Source organism: Rattus norvegicus, chromosome 13 (genome assembly GCF_021556685.1).
Source record: "Rattus norvegicus strain SHRSP/BbbUtx chromosome 13, alternate assembly SHRSP_T2T, whole genome shotgun sequence".
Lineage (NCBI taxonomy): Eukaryota > Metazoa > Chordata > Mammalia > Rodentia > Muridae > Rattus > Rattus norvegicus.
In genome coordinates, this window is record NC_141546.1 from 42,120,640 (window position 1) to 42,139,856 (window position 19,217).

At 43.4% G+C, this 19,217-nt stretch overlaps 1 protein-coding gene across 3 annotated transcripts in view; it reads right to left on the reverse strand.

Moving 5' to 3' along the window:
- Zranb3 (zinc finger RANBP2-type containing 3) overlaps positions 1-19,217 on the reverse strand; it is a 155,029-nt gene that overhangs the window by 128,290 nt on the left and 7,522 nt on the right. For 2 of the 3 annotated variants that reach the window (XR_015635198.1, NM_001447237.1), the window contains 1 exon segment: positions 10,902-11,069. Coding sequence is in view for 1 of the 3 variants with exons in the window: in NM_001447237.1 (NP_001434166.1) it covers positions 10,902-11,062 (161 nt within the window). In the remaining 2 variants the exon portion in view is untranslated. 3 annotated transcript variants of the gene reach the window in all.

The window sequence follows — 19,217 nt, forward strand, 5'->3', positions numbered from 1 at the left end:
AGTCTTAATAGGATACATGAACAATATCCAGTCAGTAAAATAGCTTAATCTGCTTATCAGACTGGGGATCTGATTTGATAAAAAGATTACTTAATCGTACTGATATTTCGTTTTAAAGGTATCCTAAAATACTTTCAATGTTAGTTTGCTTTATTCTTTTGATTTTAAGAAGAAACAAAAACAAGACCAAAAACAAAAAACAAAAAAACAAAACAAACCAAAAAAAACTGAAGCATAGCGAATTACTTCAAATGTGAAATTAGGCTTTTTGTCTTATGAACAAGTTCCAAGATTTAAAATGGTTATTTCCTTTTTTAAAAGCAGCTATTCACCACGGCAATGAAGAGATTCCTGAGATTTGTTTAATGAGTAGTGTTTCATTAAGCAGACTGCGGGAACATGGTATAAGGAGGAACAGCACAGATTGGCTTTCTCTAGTGTGGGTGGGTGTCCTGGTATTCTCAGGATCTCTCACCCACTCATGAGTCAGTTTTATATAACGCGGTAATGTATAATTTCCCTCCTACTCACAAGCCAACACTTCAGAGATAACATTTTACCCAGTGTTATTTAAAGAATATGGTGCCTTGGAACATTTTAATATTTTTCAAAATGTATAAACAACCAAATTATTATCATGTCAGTAACAAGGCTCTTTGGCTTCAAAGCAGCACTCCGGTGTATTCTAATGCTATAATAATTGATTTAGGAAAAGATATTTGGAAAATATGTAAACTGTTTGTAACAAAATGTAACTTTATTATTTTAAGATATTTATATTTGATTCTATGTATGCATGTGTATCCATGTGTGTCCATGTGCAGATGGTGTTAGATCCCCTATGGCAGGAATCAGAGGCAGTTGTGACTGATGTGGGCACTGGGACCCAAACCCAGGTCCTCTGGAAGAGCATCAAGAACTCTTAACCAGTCTCGCTGTGTAGTTCTGGTTGCCCTAGAACTTACTACCTAGACCAGACCAGGTTGGCCTCAAACTCACACAGTTCACCTGCCTCTACCTCCCAAGTGCTGGGATTAAAGGTGTACGTCACCCAGTGAGATTTAGTCTAAAAAATTGTCATGAACTTATACATAGAGGAACACTCGTGTCTACAGCCAGAGATAAAGCAGTGGCACAGGAGCTCAGAGACTACTGGCAATGTTGATAAATAAATGAAATGAAATGTCAGGGGCGAAGTCACAGATAAACACACATAATTGAAATGAAGTCCAGTCCACCTCCTGGTGCCTGTCTCAGTGCAGCTACAAAGGCAGAGCCCAGTAGGAACTGGAGGGAGCTGGAAACAGTGCACGGTCCGAGGCAGACTCCCACTGGAGCAGGAGTGTCCCTCCTGACAGGAAAGGGCACGTGGGTCATGCCAGTCCACGTAATGGGGTCTGAGTCTTACAGAGTAAGTACCGGAGCAGAAAATGGGTTGAAGGCAGTGGTGCAGAACAGGGCAGCATGAAGTCAGAGTCCTAGCCAATAATTAGGCAGGACTTGGCGTTAGTTTTTCAATCAGTCATATATTTGAATATGTACCATTTATGTATTGTTATGTATTATGGATGACCTTAAACTCTAATCCTACTGTCTTGACTTCCTAAATCCGGAGATTATAGGAAGCTGTTGATACAACTGCCTAGAAGGCCTCTGTTCACATGAATCACACCCTTCATCTTCCAGGAAAAAGAACCAAAGGCACATTCCATACTTCAAATGTGGCAACTTCTATGTGCTACTTGGTGACTGTATATTAGCAATTTTTTTTTCCACAAGGAATTTTCTAACTTCCCAACTGTGCCCTTAGCCAGTATATCAATTATGAAACGTGTCTTGGTTTCGTTTTCCTGGAAGATGATGGGTGTGGTCAACTTAAACAGAGGCCTTACAGGCAGTTGAATCATAACTTCCTATAATCTCAGAATTTAGGAAGCCAAGACACTAGGATCAGCATTTAAGGTCATCTACAACTACTTAGTAAATTTGAACTGAACTACAAAAGACGATGCTCCAAGCAAGAGACATAAATAAATAAGCTGCAATTTACAGAAAGAAAGAAAACTGTGAGTCAACAGCAGACTAAGAAAACGAGATGCATAAGGCTTCCCTCCGAGGCTGCCGAGATGGAAGAGACACGGGGCACTGTGAAGGGAAAGCTAGCGAGCCTCTTACTTGTCCACGACTGTGAAGAGACACCATGACCAGACTGGAAAAGGAAGCTTTAACTGGGGGCTTCCTTACAGTTTCAAGGCTTAGTTCAGGATCATCGTGGTGGGAAGCATGAAGACAAGGAGGCATGGCACTGGGACAACAGCTTCCATCACAAACATGCACACATAGAAATAGAGAGACAGACAGATAGAGACAGAGAGAAACCGGGCCTGGCATGGACTTTAGAACTTAACTCCTACCCTAACCCCACCCCTGGAGGATACATGGCCTCCAACAAGGCCATACCTCCCAATCCTTCCTAAACAGTCATCAACTGGGAACCAAGCCTTCAAAAATATTAGCTTATGGGGGCTAATCTTGTTCAAAGTGCACTGTATGCACTAAACACAGATGAAATTAAAGCGAAAAGCTCTGAGGGAAGAGAAGTCAGAGCAGTACTGGCAAATTTAGGAGGCAAGTTGATTAGGAGCAGGTGTAATGTGATTGACGGACATATTCTATGGTTACAAAACCTGCCAGAGCCTTAGGAAGTACACACACACACACACACACACACACACACACACACACACACGAAAAGAACCCAAACTGTGAATTTTATTGAATTAAATCATAAGTGTGCATCGTGATTATTAATTAGGTAGGAGAGAGCCCAGTCAACTGTGGGTGGCACCATTCCCTGAGCAGGTGGTCCTAGGCTGTAAAAAAAATGTGTGAGCCTCTGGGGCAGCTGGCAAGCACAATGCTTTCATGCTTTCTGCATCAAGTTTCTGCTCTGACTTCTTTCAGTGAAGTCTGTGATCTGAAAGTGTAATTCAAATAAACATTTTCCTCTTGTAAGTTACTTTCAGTCAAGCTGTTTTCTCACAACAACAGAAAGGAAACTAGAACACTAGATAATAAAATAGCCTTGTAAATAAATGTAAACAAATACAGAAATAAAGGCAGAACTAAAACATAACACAAACCAAGACACAACAAGACTTGAACTGGATATGCTAAGAATTTAAAAATATACCGCTGAAACTAAGAGCAAAGTTCACAATACTCCTCTAATAGCAGGAAAGGAGAGGACTAACTGTTCTTTGACATTAGTCAGCTAATCCCTGAGCTGGACACAGAAACCCAGCCAATCCTCAAACATTTTTGTTTATCCCTGCTTCCCAAAGCATGGCGTGACGGCAACTGCTCTGTGTAAAGGGTACTTAATAATGCAACCCTCACGTGTGTGAGCGACAAAAAACGAGGAGCTTCAGTTTCATGAGCATCAGTGGTCGCCCCCCACCCCAGGACAAATAGTAGCAAAAGATAGTAAACGTAAGCACACACTTGTGCACGTGAAATGCACACCGATGGGTAAACACAGAAGCACATCTACACATGAACATAAAAATCAAAATACAGAACTAAAAGAGGCAGGAGATAGAAAGGGCACTGAAGAAAGGGCTAACCCAGATGTAAACAGAGGCAATGAGGTACAAAAGGGAACAAAAATAACACTGGGAACTGGCCAGGCGGCTGAGTAAAGTCACCGCTGCCAAGCCTGATGACCTTAGCTTAATCCTCAAGATGCCACACAGTGGGAGGAGAAAACGAAGGTCCCAAAAGTTGTCCTCTGACCTGTACAGTGGCACACCGTGGCATGTGTACACAGACACACAAACCTAATAATGAGTGTGATTCTTTCAAAAGATACTGCTACAGGTAACAAGTATAAAAACATTTAAAGTGAACGCACAGTATCACACGTTAAGTCAAGAAGGACAAAGAAAAGGATACTACAGAAAACTTCTGAATAGTGAGAACATAGAAAGTCAATGTGTAACAATTTTCTTAATCTCCTAAGAATAGCAATGATGATTGACATCGAAGACCTAGTCATTGCAGAGTACAAAAAGTATGGGCTTGTGGGAAAAGATGCTGGTCTTAAAATTTCCTTTGTGGGACTATATGTGAAAGAAGGAACCACTAAAAACCAGGTTATTTCAAAGAGAGAGAGAGAAGAAAAGCAGCAGACAGACAGAATGTCTATCGTCATGTGATCAAAAGCTGCTGAGGGTGTGGGGTGCAGGGAGTGAGTGACCCATGCAAGGTTAGTAGGAATATAATTAGTGTAGACACTCTGGGAGTGACTATGCCTCAAGCACAAAAAATAGTCAGGCTCATAGTGTGCATCTGTCATCCTGACACCCTGTCACCCAGAAGGCAGCCCGGGGTCACAGTTTGAGTTCGGCCTTGGCTACATAGTAAGTTTCAGGCCAGCTTTGGAGGCATGGTGTGATCCTCTGTCAAAATCAGTGAGTTCAATAAAACTCCACAGAACTGGAGATACGCTCCCCATAAGACACAGGTCTACCTCATCTGGGTATGGAGCTGAAACAGACAGAGGACAAGGAAGATTCCTACACATTCAAGTTTACTGAAACACTATTCACAAGAGAATCACAAAATCAGCCCAGGGGCCCAGCACGGATGAAATGGTAAAGGACTGCAGTCCATCAGCATAATAAGCTTCATTAAACCATGCAAGACCAAAAACAGATCATTTGCAGGAGAACGGGTGGAACTGGGGATCACCACGTTAAGCAAAGTCAGCAAAACTGAGCAGGATAAAAATCATGTGACTTCTTTCACATGTGAGTCTACATGGAAAGTAGAGAGAAGACTGTTTGGGAAGAGGAAAAGGCCAACTGGAGGCCAGGCCAGGTGACACAGTTCAGCCATGCAAACTTGGTGACCTGAGTTCAATCCCTCAAACATATATATGAAGGGGGAAAGAGAACTGACACCACAAAGTTGCCCTCTGACCTCTAAACTCATGCAATGGCACATGTGCCTCCTTCAGTAATAATTAACATAAATAAATTAAGATTAAAAATAAAGTCCGGAGAGATAGCTCAGCAATCTGGAGTATGTTCTACCATTTTGCAGAGGACCCGAATTCAGTTCCCTCTACCTAAGAACTGCTTTGAACTCCAACTCTTTTAAGAAATCCGATATGCTCTTCTGGTCTCTTTAGGTAGCTGCACATACTTGTTATACACATACATAGACATAAGCAACAATAAATAAAGTTAAAATCGGCGGGCTGCAGATGGCTCAGCTGACAAGAGCACTTGCTGAGCAAACACGAGGACCTGAGTTCAACCGCGCAGAACCAGATAAGAAGCTAAGAATGCCGCTGGGGACGGAGACAGGAGGATTGCTGGAGCCCACTGGTTCCCAGTCTGGCTCCATAGTCAACAGGAGAGAGTGTCTCAAAGGACTAAGAAACAGTGATAAAGCAGGATCTCCAAGGCCCTCCTCTGACTCCAGGTACACATGGGCATACACAAGCATGCACTGTGTACACAGGCACACACACACACACACACACACACACACACACACACACACAAATAAAATGTGTAAAAAAATGAATAAAAAAGATTTCTAACAGATACACAGAATAAATAAATGCACAGCTGCATTATAACGCATCATAGCCAGATGACACATATGACTCTTAGGATTTAAGTTTAAAATAATTCCAGTCGCTGGAGAGGTGGCTCAGTGGTGAAGAGCACAGACTGCTCTTCCAGAGGTCCTGAGTTCAAATCCCAGCAACCACGTGGTGGCTCACAACCATCTGTGATTGGATCTGATGCCCTCTTCTGGTGTGTCTGAAGACAGCGACAGTGTACTCATATATAATAATAAAAAAAAAAATCTTAAAATTTTTAGGGGTTGGGGATTTAGCTCAGTGGTAGAGCACTTGCCTAGCAAGTGCAAGGCCCTGGGTTCGGTCCCCAGCCCCGAAAAAAAAGAAAAAAGAAAAAAAAAAATTCCAGCCAGCCAAAATTTAAAATGCCTCCTTTACTTGCATTAGACATTTGTAGAACTCAGTAAGGGAGCGCTGTAAAATGGGTACTGACTGACGCTGTCTCTATGCAGAGCACTTCCATCCTGGCAGAACACTCCCACAGACAGTGCTCACCTAGGAGGAGGAGCCTGGTGTGTGGCAATGATGTCAGTGCACGCCAGGGGGCTACGTCAGTCTTTTCATTAAATGTAGAAAGATTAATCGGCCATGCACATATAAAAGTAAATTGAAAAATAATTGTGACCTTTACTTTGTACCGGGAATAAAATTAGTCTAAGTGAACTGCAAATCTAATTGATGTGAAAAATGAAACCATTTTTTAGAAGAGATGACAAGCAAAAGCTTGTCTTTTCACTGAAGGTGGTTCCATTGTGTCTTGCCCTGGACAGGGCTCCTGGTTGCTCTCTGGTCTTTGGAATCATGGTGGACTGTGCTACCCATTTTCCTGGTTCTCCAAAGAGCAAGTCTTTTACATAAAAATAAAGATATATAATGTTTAAGATGTAGGGAAGGGGGAGGGAAAGCTGAGCTAAGAGACGGGTAAACGGGTGAAAGCAGCTGCCGCTGAGCCGGACTGGAGTTGGATGCCCAGGTTCCACATGGCAGAAAGAGAGAAAAGACTCTCAGACGGTGTCCTCTGACCTACACACATGCACACTGGGACACAAGAAAATTTACAAATGCACTTTTAAAACAATCAGAATCTATGCCGATCAGGAAGTGTCATTAGAATGGTAAAGTGGGAAGCTAGAGTGAGGAAAATTTTAATACCTGATTGTCTGTGTTTGAACCCTAGGACCTATGTGGTAAAAAAAAGGAGAGAACCAATTTCCATAAGTTGTCTTTTGACCTATGTCTGTGCCACAGTGAGGACAGCTACAGACAGAAAATAAAATCAAACAAACAAAAAAGTTTAAAAAATAGGGAATATGTATGTAAAGGAAACCATTACATACTCAGTGAATGAATTACATCAACAATGCAGAACTGTTCACTTGGTAAAGAATACAATTTAAAATTTTTAGCTACTCGGGAGGAAGGAGGTTGGGAAGACCCTCTAGAATGGACCAGAGACCTGGGAAGTGAGAGACTCTCAGGACTCAAAGCAGGGCACCCTAGATGAAAGGCCCTGCAGAAGGGTGAGGGAACTTACTGAATCCACCTCCAGCAGAAAGACAGGGCATTAAGTGAGGGATGGGGTTGCTATCCCACAGCCAAAGCTCTGACCCATGATTATTCCTGTCTGAAAGAAATGCAGGGATGGAAATGGAGAAGAGCCTGAGTAAAAGAAGGTCCAGCAGCAGGCCCAAGGTGGGATCCAGATCAAGGGGAGACCCCAAGACCTGACACCATAACTGAAGCTATAGGGCATTCACAAAAAGAGACCTATCATGACTGCTCTCCAAAAGACCCAACAAGCAGCTGAAGGAGTCAGATGCAGATATGTGCACCCACCCAATAAAGAGAAGCTGCTGACCCCTGTGGATGAATCAGGGAAAAGCTGGATGAAGCTGAGGAGGAGGGCAACCCTGTAGGAGGACCAGCAGTCTCAATTAACCCAGACCCGAGATCTCTCAGACACTGGATCACCAACCAGGCAGCGTACACCAGCTGAGATGGGGCCCCCAGCACATACACAGCAGAGGTTTCCCAGGTCTGGGTTCAGTCAGAGAAGATGCACTCAAGAGACTGGAGGCCCCAGGAAATTTAGAAGTCTGGTGGGGTGGGGGACATCCCTGTGGAGATGGGGAGGGGCAATGCAGGGAGGCGGGGAGGAGGTATAGGATGTAGAACCCTCAGAGGATGGACTGGGAGAATAAAATCTGGAGTGTAAAAATAAACAAACAAACAAACAAATAAATAACTTTAGCTACTAAGATCACATTCTAACAACAACAAAAGGACAGTTCTAATTACAAGATAGAGAACGTTCTACCTCCAGAATGAAAGTAAGACCCACGTTTTATTTACTTGCTTTATTTGTTTATGGTTGTTTTTGAGACAGGGTCTACCTATGCACTCCCGACTTACAGGACTCTAAGTACCTCCACACCCTCAAAACGAACAAATTTAACTTTGTGAACTTCTTATTTTCCCGTTTTATTGCACAGACTCATATTTTGCTAGGGATGGTTACCAGTCTAAGGACAAGTATCTGGAAATAACTAAGATTGGTTACTTAAAAGGGAGTAGGCACTGGCTGGGCACTACAGGAGAATCATTCTTTACAGATGCGGGGATGGGAAATGAAATACGCACTTTCTAGTTGATAGAGCTGAGGGATGAGTTGTTAAGGAAGCACACTCGGGATCACAGGAAGTAAGGGGCTTGGACTTGAGCACCCTGTGGGCTCTCATAGGGAAGCATTAGAAATAACAGCAAACTGGGGCTGGGGATTTAGCTCAGTGGTAGAGCGCTTACCTAGGAAGCGCAAGGCCCTGGGTTCGGTCCCCAGCTCCGAAAAAAAGAACCAGAAAAAAAAAAAAAATAACAGCAAACTAACTAGAGAAGCTAAAGGCTCTTGTGTGGCAGTTTCCAGTGGCATTTGCGACTGGAACCTTCAGGAGCCTGAACACAGACACTGTGGATTCTGAGTAGTCTAACCCTTAAAAACAGAACAAATCTCCAAATGAGATCGCACTGGCTGGTTTTGTGTGTCAACTTGACATAAGCTGGAGTTAGCACAGAGAAAGGAGTTTCCCTTGAGGAAATGTGGTAAGGCATTTTCTCAACTAGTGATCAAGGGTGGGAGAATCCAGCCCATTGTGGGTGGTGCCATCCCTGGGCTGGTGGTCTTGGGTTCTATAAGAAAGCAAGCTGAGTAAGCCAGAAGAAGCAGGCCAATAGGAAACATCCCTCCATGGCCTATGCATCAGCTCCTGCTTCCTGACCTGCTTGAGTTCCAGTCCTGACTTCCTTTGGTGATGAATAGCAATGTGGAAGTGTAAGCTGACTAAACCCTTTCCTCCCCAACTTGCTTCTTGGTCATGATGTTTGTGCAGGAATAGAAACCCTGACTAAGCAAGGAAAAATGGAGAGGATGCAGGTATCGAGGAAAATAGCCCAGTAGTCTTAGTTATTACTCTTACCCATAAGTACAAATGCACACAGTATGAGCTAGTAATATGGAAAGAAGATTACACTGGAATCTCAGTAAGATTATAATGAAGGAAGTCTTCCACGAATAGCTTATACTATGTCGTTCCATTACTGTGAAGTCCAAGAACAGGGACTGCACATCTGGACTGGGTATGTCTGACACATGCCTTTAATCTCAGGAGAGACTGAGGGGCCAAGGCAGGCAGATCTCTATGAACTCAAGGCTAGTCAGGGTCACACAGTGAGACCCCATCTCATAATAACAAAAAAACAATCAAAGCATAAACAAACAAACAAACAAACAAAAAAACAGATTGGGCTGGTGAGGTGGCTCAGCAAATAAGGGTACCTGCCACCAAGCCTGACAGCCTAAGTTCTGTCACTGGGACCTACAAGGTGGAAAGAGAATCAGCTCCCACAAGTTGTCCTCTGTTCTCCACAAGTGCAATAGGTGGTACAAGCACACACAGAATGCATGAATGTAAAAGAAGCTAAACAAGCTTGCTGGTAGGAGCACAGGCCTTTAATCCCAGCACTCGGGAGGGAGGCAAAGATAGGTGAGTCTCTGAGTTAGAGCCTGGTCTGTGGAGCCAGTTCCAGGACAGTGAATGCTACACAGAGAAACCCTGTCTCTGGAAAAGAAGTTAAACAAGCATGAACTATAGTTAACCATCCATGCTTTGTGTGTGTGTGTGTGTGTGTGTGTGTGTGTATACATATATGTGTGTGTGTGTGTACATATATATACATATATATGTGTGTGTATACATATATATATACATATATATGTGTGTGTATGTGTGTGTGTGTGTGTATGTATACTTAGGTATGTAGGGTATATAAAAATAGGAGCAATTTACTGTGAGATGATTTCAAAATAAGTACGATGGGTTGATGTGAAGAAAGGACAGAGGGACAGACAGATAGGAAATTTATCAGAGACTGGTGAGAGGACTATAGGGTGCCACTCAACCCTTGCTCAATGTTGTTTTCTGTTTACAGTTTTTCAGAAACATGATACATGAAACTATGGGATCAAGAGAACACTACCCATAAAATAAAGAGAACCATATAACAGCCTGATCTGAAAGAGAATTGTAACGGTTCAAATATTAAATGCTCCCACAGCTCAAATGTTCCAATGGCTGCCCCAGTCAGTGGTGTGGCATTAGGAGGAGTTGGGGCATAGCTGAAGGAGGTAGGTAGCTGGGGGTAAGATTTCCGGTTATCACTGAGCCCCACTTCCCCTTTAACCCCTCAAGCAGCTGCCCCTTCTATGTTTCCCCACCATGGTGGACAGAGTCTTCTCTTGAGAGCCAATGAGCTTTCCCTCATTCTGCTTTTGTCAGGTATTCTGTCACGGTGAAAAAGAAAGGTTTAACTAATATGGTGACTGAAGAAGTAGCGCATGCAAGGAGAACATCAGATGGTTGCTACTCTAAACTGAAAAATGAAAACGGAAGAAAATGCAATAGGGATGTGTGGTGAGAGAGACTTACTCTGGCAAGCCAGTGTCAGTCAGCACACTCTGGCACTTACGTACAGCAAGGGCAGAGATAATAAAAAGCAACTGAAGAACAGCACTGCTCGACTCATTTCTACCCGAAGTCTAGGTCAATGACAGCTTATGGATAATGACATCTATTTCATTACAATCAACTTGACTACAGAAAATGTGTGATAAACGAAAAGCCGGGTTAAGCAGAGCGTGGTTTTGTAACACACTTTCCAGCAATTTTCGGCTTGCCTTATCAAAGCACCGTACCTGCCACCTCTTCTGAGGGCAAACACGATGCCATCCTTTTGGAATGGGAGCAGTTTTGCTCTCAGCTTGTCTGGTAAAAAATTCAGCTGTGCAGATGCTTCGCTTGTCAGATAGGAAGTCCAGGGTGTAGGAGCCTTCCTTTTCTCACCGGCTGTAGGCATGGTGAGCCTAAAAACCAGGAACAACAAACAAAGGGGTGAGGGAGCCATGATTATCCACACTACAGAGCCCCATATGCATGACAATTACATGCTTTATACCATGCATGTATGTAACTCTCCCCTTAGACTAGTCCAATCATGTTCCCGGAGTGGGCTGCTAAGAAACCCAAGGGCACTGAGTCCAAAGGGATGGCATAATTCACTGCCAAAGAACAGCTTGTCCATTCCATTTTGAAACATAATATAGCCACACCCATTTCAAACAAATAAATACATCACTAAAAGAAAATCACATATCTACTGGATCTTTACAAAGCTAACAACATTTGAGCCTTTTGAACCTCCCCCCCGCCGCCCCCCGTTGGTTATGGTGCTGTAGACTAAATCCAGGACTCAGAAATAATAAAATACAAAGTGGGCTACTACTGAGCTACAATTCCTTCTCAGAAAAATATTCTAAAAAATGCATGTTTTAGGTGCTAAATAAATTCTTCGTATGGATGTCTCAGTGGGTAAAAGTGCTTGCTGCACAGGGCTGATGACCCCTGTGATCCCCAGGACCATGTAAAAAAGGAAAAACCTGAGCACACAAAGTTTTCTTTTGAACTTTATGTATGCACCAACACATAAAATAAAGCAATCAAAACAATTTGGTGAAAGGTAGACTTAGTATTATTCACTTTTAAATAATTCTCTTAAAAAGTAAGACTCGCACTGGGCATGGTGCTGCCCACTCAGGAGGCAGAGGCAGACATCATCTCTGGTACACATACTGAGTTCCAGGCCAACTAGGGCTGCATGGTGTAAACTTGTCTCACATCGTGGGTGAGAGGAAAATGTTATACCAGAGAAGACTGAAAGTCATTATGATAAAATCCTGAAAGGTAAAACGCCCAGACCGTATAGCCAAAACAAGGTAGAAGTGAAAGCGAAGTGTGGGGCTTTTCTCCCTTTGCATGTAAGAAACATGCCAGGGTGGTACATTTTGCCTTGTGGCTAAACCACAGTAGAAATACCTGTTTTTAATAGTCAGAAATATTTGCCCTAAAGAGAGCTGCAGTTACAAATGCTTAACACCCGACCTCATGAATTCCAAAGTGTTATGCATTTAGAAATATGGATCTCAGTGAATGTATACATATAGTAGACTCTGTCTACATAACAGTAAACACAGATGCGCTTCTAAAAATCTTCTCCAGGGAATTACTTCATATTAAGGTGGGATAGAACAGAGACTTGTAGATCTGGCCGTTTATACACACACACACACACACACACACACACACACACACACTTTTATATATATATAATATATACATACATTTAAAACACTATATGTCCTTTACATAATTTTAATATATGTGCATATATATTAAATAATAAATTAAAATTGAAGCCCGAATGATTAACTTAGCAACCAAAGCATAAGGGATCAAAGTGTCCTTGGAAGTACAGCGTATACAGGAACGCTGGCTTGGGAAGCAAAGCAAGGCCCTGGGAAGGACGTCTAGGTCACCTTACTGACCCTTTCATCGCTCCACCCCCAGTCCATCATACTTTCACCTGCATTGCAGAACATAGAGGCCTCATGCTCTCATCCCACCACTGGTCCATTCTTCTGTCTAAACCTCAGTCCTCCTCAACTTTTAATGGCAGAATGAACTGAAGCGCAGTTCCTGTAGCTTTCTTTATTTTTAAGTGTTATCTTAGTCTCGTGGTTTTAAATATTAGTTCTCGGACAACTTCTACATTTATACATGAGGAACTCTTCCCAACTTCAGACTCACATATCTAACGAGGCTTCTCAAAGATGCCAAGGTGGGATTCTAGCTCTCCCCAGGGTTTGTCTCCTTCCTGGTACTCACACGCCGCTCTGCCTCAAACTGCACATCGGCCTACAGTAACACGGGGACGCTACATTCCCACTGTATCCAGAATCTCACCAATATCAGTCCTCTACAGACCTACCTGCCACCACTGTCTCTAGTCAGAATTCCTGGTATTAGCCATGTCCACCTTTTCCTTAAACATAGCAGGCAGCCAGGTACTCTGGAAACTACTGCTGCATCCTATCCTTTCCCAGAGTTCCTCAGCAGTTCTTCCTCTACTGAGGTCTCAGGCCCTCTGCTGGGATGCCATCTCCTAGACCAACGCCCCTCCCAAACCCCATGTCCTTACCTCTCCATTACCTACCCATTTTTATTGTGCCGATGTCCTGTACTTTTAGGTCTCAGAACTTTGCACTAGCTCATCTGTCTGAACAGCATTCTTCCCCCAGATGCCTAGGCATCAGCCTTCCTCCTGCCCTCCACACCTTCTAAATGGTCATGTTATCAATAAATGTAACTTATCCACGTTATTTAAAATTCTAGATCCACGGATCTCTACCCTCCCCTCCCCCACTGTTTTCTTCTTGATAACACCTATCAGCTTACAAAGTACTACATAATTTACTTTTTTTTTTTTTTTGCTGTTTATTCTGTTTATCTTGACATGGACATAAGCTTCATAAAGGCTCATGGGGGCTTTTGCTTTTCTGTGTCACAAGAGCCTTCCTTGTGCATGCTATACTCTGCCATTGAGTATCACATCTTCTTAGTCTTTTACTTTTTATTTTAATACAGAGTCTGACTAAGTCAACCAGGCTGGCCTTGAAGCTAACAACTCAAAGATTTCTGTCTGCTTTGCTTACTAATGTTCCACACCCGGGAGTGCCTGGCACCGAGCCCTTAAAATTGTCTCTCTAAAATTCCAAAGGACCTTTAATTCCGGCACTCACTAGGCGGAGGCAGAAGCAAGCAGATCTCTGAGTTAGAGACCATGTTTGTCTACGGAGCTAGTTTTAGGACAGCCAGGGCCATACAGAGAAACCCTGTCTCAAAAAAAAAAAAAAAAAATCAATCAATAAATAAAAACCAGTAAGTTTTCAAGTCTAGAGAGCAGAACAGGAATGAGGGATGAGAGGACATACTTGTGACCAGAATATGTACAGTGCTAGTGTTGAACTAGTGTGCAACTAGAGTTTATGAGATGGAGCAAGGCGGGAATCAAGGGACTAGTACAGTGCTACGCAAGTACAAGTCCATGGACAAGTCACTCTGGTACACACGAATTATAGCACAAAAGCTCATGCATTTCACAGAGTGAATAAGGTTAGACCTCTCAACAGCTAAGCTACTCTCCAGTCCCAGTCCACCCATACTTATAGGTCATCAGTAAACAAAAGCCTAAATTTAATCAATGGGAATGTTTTAGTGTCAAATTATAATATTATAAAATAGTATATTGATTACAATAGACAGAATTACATCATATTTTCTGACTGTCTTATCACGAGGCTTCCTAAGCTGCTATATCAAATATCAATTACTGTAAAAGCAAAAACACCTTTGATGCCATAGATAATTGTTTTCATGATAAAATGAACCCCATTTGTTGGAAGGCAGCTGAATGAAAAATAGAAATAAAAGGAAAAGGAAAGGACATGAGTGCTCCTAGGTACAGTGGAGGACAAAGTTTATATCAGACATGTGGGAGAGCATAGCCAGGGGCAGACACATCTGGCAGAGTCCAGAGTAGTCATGACCCCGGGCCATGTGAGAAGGGGAAGGAGAGGCAGAGGGAAGTGAGAGGAACTAGGAACAGCAGCTAGGAGGCCAAACCCTAGGAAGAGAAACCCAGCTCCTGGGCTGGAGATTTCAGGGTAGAGGGAGGGGTGTGCCAGCCATACCCCCATAACAGGTAGGGACTAAGGGATGCTGGGAGAACCAGGGTGCCAGGTCTACTTTGATACGTTAAGCAGGTACTTTGGCCTTTGGTCCCAGGTTTGAAACAGCAGCTGTGCTCACCAATATACCACCAATGTTACCCCAACTCCTACTCCTACTTCTAATTTCTTTTATGGAGGCACTGTGCTAAGACATTTTAAAAAGTCTTCTGTAATTATCAAAACAACTTACAAAGCATATATTTTGTTGGGTTTTTTTTTTTTTTTTTTTTTTTTTTTTACATTTACTTATCCTTTCGGGGGTTCTACGTGTCTTTGAGAATACTACAGCATCTGTGTAGAGATCAGGGACCTTCTGGCGTCTGAACCCAGGTCTTGAGCCTTGGCAGCAAGGAGGTGCCTTTATCCACTCTACCATCTTGCTGGACCACAAAATATTGTTATTTGTGTAAAGTTTCAAACCCTGGACAAACGAGGTACCTGCTTAACCTATCAGAGTGGACCTGGCCTCCAGGTTCTCCCAGCATCCCTCGGTCCCTACCTGTTATAGGGTACGGCCAGCATATCTTGCCCTCTACCCTGAACTCTTTAGACCAAGGACTGGGCTGCCCTTTCCCTAGAAGCTCTTCCTTATATAATCCGGCCATTTTTGGTTACCAGCCTCTTTCACACCTTTGCCCTCTTAACTACTGCACCTGTTTCCCCTCTCTCCACATGGCCTAGCTCAGCCAGGTCATGTCCACTCTGGACTCTCCTAGATGTCCCTGCCTGTGACTTTTATCAATAATAAACTTTCTCCTCCACTGTACCTAAGAGTAATCTTGTTCGTTTCCTTTTAATTTCTTTCTTTTTTTCATTCAATCTGCATGTAAAAACTGGGATACTGAGCTAATAAATAATTTACATAAGTCTCAGAAATTCTGACAATTCTGAGTCTAGGACTCAGATTGGTATGATATAAAAGTCTGACCTTTTCTGTTCTTCAACAGTGCTTCCAGATCTGTCATCTGACAATATTTAAGGAGTGCCTAGCAAGTGCCTGTAATTCCAGCACTCAGGAGGCAGAGACAGGAGGATCTGGAGTTCAAGGTCAGCCTCAGCTACGTATGGAGTTCAAGGCTGTCCTGAGCAATTTTAGGTTCATCTAAAAACAAAATGAGACCAAAAGCTAGTTCAGTGATAGAATGCATGAATCCTTAGCATTTACAAAACAATCCCAATTTTGTTCATTATATCAAAGAATATACAGGTAATTAAAAAATATGGAAAAATGTAATGATTTTTTTGAATACTAGAGTGGGAAACTACTTTTGACATCACAGCTAGACACAGAAAAGATTGTTAGATTTAAACACTAAAGTATTTAAGCTCATTTCTTAGAAAAAAAGCTAAAATTTTTTTTAAATGTTGAGTAAAGATTCCCAAAATATATGACAAACTGAAAAAACTGAAGTCTGTCTGTCAGCCTCTCTTCTTCCTTCCTTCCTTTCTTCTTTTCTTTCTTTCTTTTTTTCATTCAGTTTTTTGAGACAGGGTTTCTTTATGTAGCCATGGCTGTCCTGGAACTCGCTCTGTAGACCAGGCCAGCCTCAAACTCAGATCCATCTGCCTCTGGCTCCCAAGTGCTGGGAATTAAAGGCATGGACCACCATGCCGGGCCTGAAGTATTTCTTTAAAATTATGATGCTAAGACAGCAACAAGCTACTCAGAAGAAACTCGACACCAATAGGCAGTATACACATGAAACATGCTCGGCACCAGAGGGGTAAATAGACACCAATTCATGAGCCAGCACTTTACATAGACTAGATAGAGATAGGAAATGGGGGAGGTGGGGCTGAAGACAAGGCTGAGATGGTAACGTGTTTGCTGTACAAGTCTAAGGACCTGAATTCCCATACAAATTTAAACTGTAACCCAAGCACTGGGGTGGAGCATGGGGGTCAAAGATAATCGGGCCCTGGTACCTCCCAGGCTAGCCCGTCTAACTACCCAGGAAGCTTCAGGTTCAGTGAGAGCTTGTCTCAAAATGTAGAGTGGGGAAGAGATGGAGGACGACGCCCCAGAGTGAAACTCTGCTCTCCACATGCACCCTCACAAGGGAGTACAGCTGCGCGCGCGCGCGCGCGCACACGCACGCACACACACACACGCACGCACACACACGCACATGTGCACGCAAGCGGGGAAACAGGTTCGCTCATACAGTGCTATAGTACAGAGAGTGGAAATAATATTCCTTAGGGAGAATAATTTAGGAATTACAGAGACTCTGTGGCTAAACTCAAAAGTAGTAGATGACTCAGCGGGTGAAAGCTCCTGCAGCCAAGGCCACTGACCTAAGTCTGCTCTCCAATCTTATGTGACAGAAGGAGAGGACCCTCACAGTCCGCAGTGTTTGTACATACACAGAAACAAAGGATTTGCACGCAACACAAAAGCCAAGAAGGGAAAGCAACCTAAATGTCTACCAAGAGATGGATTCATTATAAAATGTGATATGCAAATGGCAGGGACTCAGCCCTGCAAAGGAAATCCTCCCACAACCTATTTGGCTGAACTCTGGAGACATTAAGTTAAAGAGCTAGTCAAAAAAGGTCAAACACGACGAGCCAACCTGAGCCTCGGGACCACAGGTAAGACCAAATTTTCTGCTGCAAGAAAGCTGCCTGGTGAGCTTGGGACACACGGAAGCAGAATTTCTCTAGGACCGGGCACGTTCTGTGTTTACCGGAAGTCCCACACCCGCGGATCCCGGCCCGCAGCAGCTCTCTGCTCCCAGACCCGGTGAGAGAGAGACCCAACCGCCTGGTCAGGTGGGCACTCCTGAGGCTGCAGAGCGGAAGAGACCACCAACACTGCTCACCCCTGCCCACATCCCTGGCCCAAGAGGAAACTGTATAAGGCCTCTGGGCTCCCGTGGGGGAGGGCCCAGGAGCGGCAGGACCCCTGCCAGAGACACCGCCTGACCCTGAAGGAAACAGACCGGATAAACAGTTCTCTGCACCCAAATCCCGTGGGAGGGAGAGCTAAACCTTCAGAGAGGCAGACAAGCCTGGGAAACCAGAAGAGACTGCTCCCTGCACACACATCTCGGACGCCAGAGGAAAAAGCCAAAGACCATCTGGAACCCTGGTGCACTGAAGCTCCCGAAAGGGGCGGCACAGGTCTTCCTGGTTGCTGCCGCTGCAGAGAGCCCCTGGGCAGCACCCCACGAGCAAACCTGAGGCTCAGGACCACAGGTAAGACCAAATTTTCTGCTGCAAGAAAGCTGCCTGGTGAACGCAAGACACAGGCCCACAGGAACAGCTGAAGACCTGTAGAGAGGAAAAACTACACGCCCGAAAGCAGAACACTCTGTCCCCATAACTGACTGAAAGAGAAGAAAACAGGTCTACAGCACTCCTGACACACAGGCTTATAGGACAGTCTAGCCACTGTCAGAAATAGCAGAACAAAGTAACACTAGAGATAATCTGATGGCGAGAGGCAAGCGCAGGAACCCAAGCAACAGAAACCAAGACTACATGCCATCATCGGAGCCCAATTCTCCCACCAAAACAAACATGGAATATCCAAACACACCAGAAAAGCAAGATCTAGTTTCAAAATCATATTTGATCATGATGCTGGAGGACTTCAAGAAAGACATGAACACACTTAGGGAAGCACAGGAAAACATTAATAAACAAGTAAAAGCCTACAGAGAGGAATCGCAAAAATCCCTGAAAGAATTCCAGGAAAACACAATCAAACAGTTGAAGGAATTAAAAATGGAAATAGAAGCAATCAAGAAAGAACACATGGAAACAACCCTGGATATAGAAAACCAAAAGAAGAGACAAGGAGCTGTAGATACAAGCTTCACCAACAGAATACAAGAGATGGAAGAGAGAATCTCAGGAGCAGAAGATTCCATAGAAATCATTGACTCAACTGTCAAAGATAATGTAAAGCGGAAAAAGCTACTGGTCCAAAACATACAGGAAATCCAGGACTCAATGAGAAGATCAAACCTAAGGATAATAGGTATAGAAGAGAGTGAAGACTCCCAGCTCAAAGGACCAGTAAATATCTTCAACAAAATCATAGAAGAAAACTTCCCTAACCTAAAAAAAGAGATACCCATAGACATACAAGAAGCCTACAGAACTCCAAATAGATTGGACCAGAAAAGAAACACCTCCCGTCACATAATTGTCAAAACACCAAACGCACAAAATAAAGAAAGAATATTAAAAGCAGTAAGGGAAAAAGGTCAAGTAACATATAAAGGGAGACCTATCAGAATCACACCAGACTTCTCGCCAGAAACTATGAAGGCCAGAAGATCCTGGACTGATGTTATACAGACCCTAAGAGAACACAAATGCCAGCCCAGGTTACTGTATCCAGCAAAACTCTCAATTAACATTGATGGAGAAACC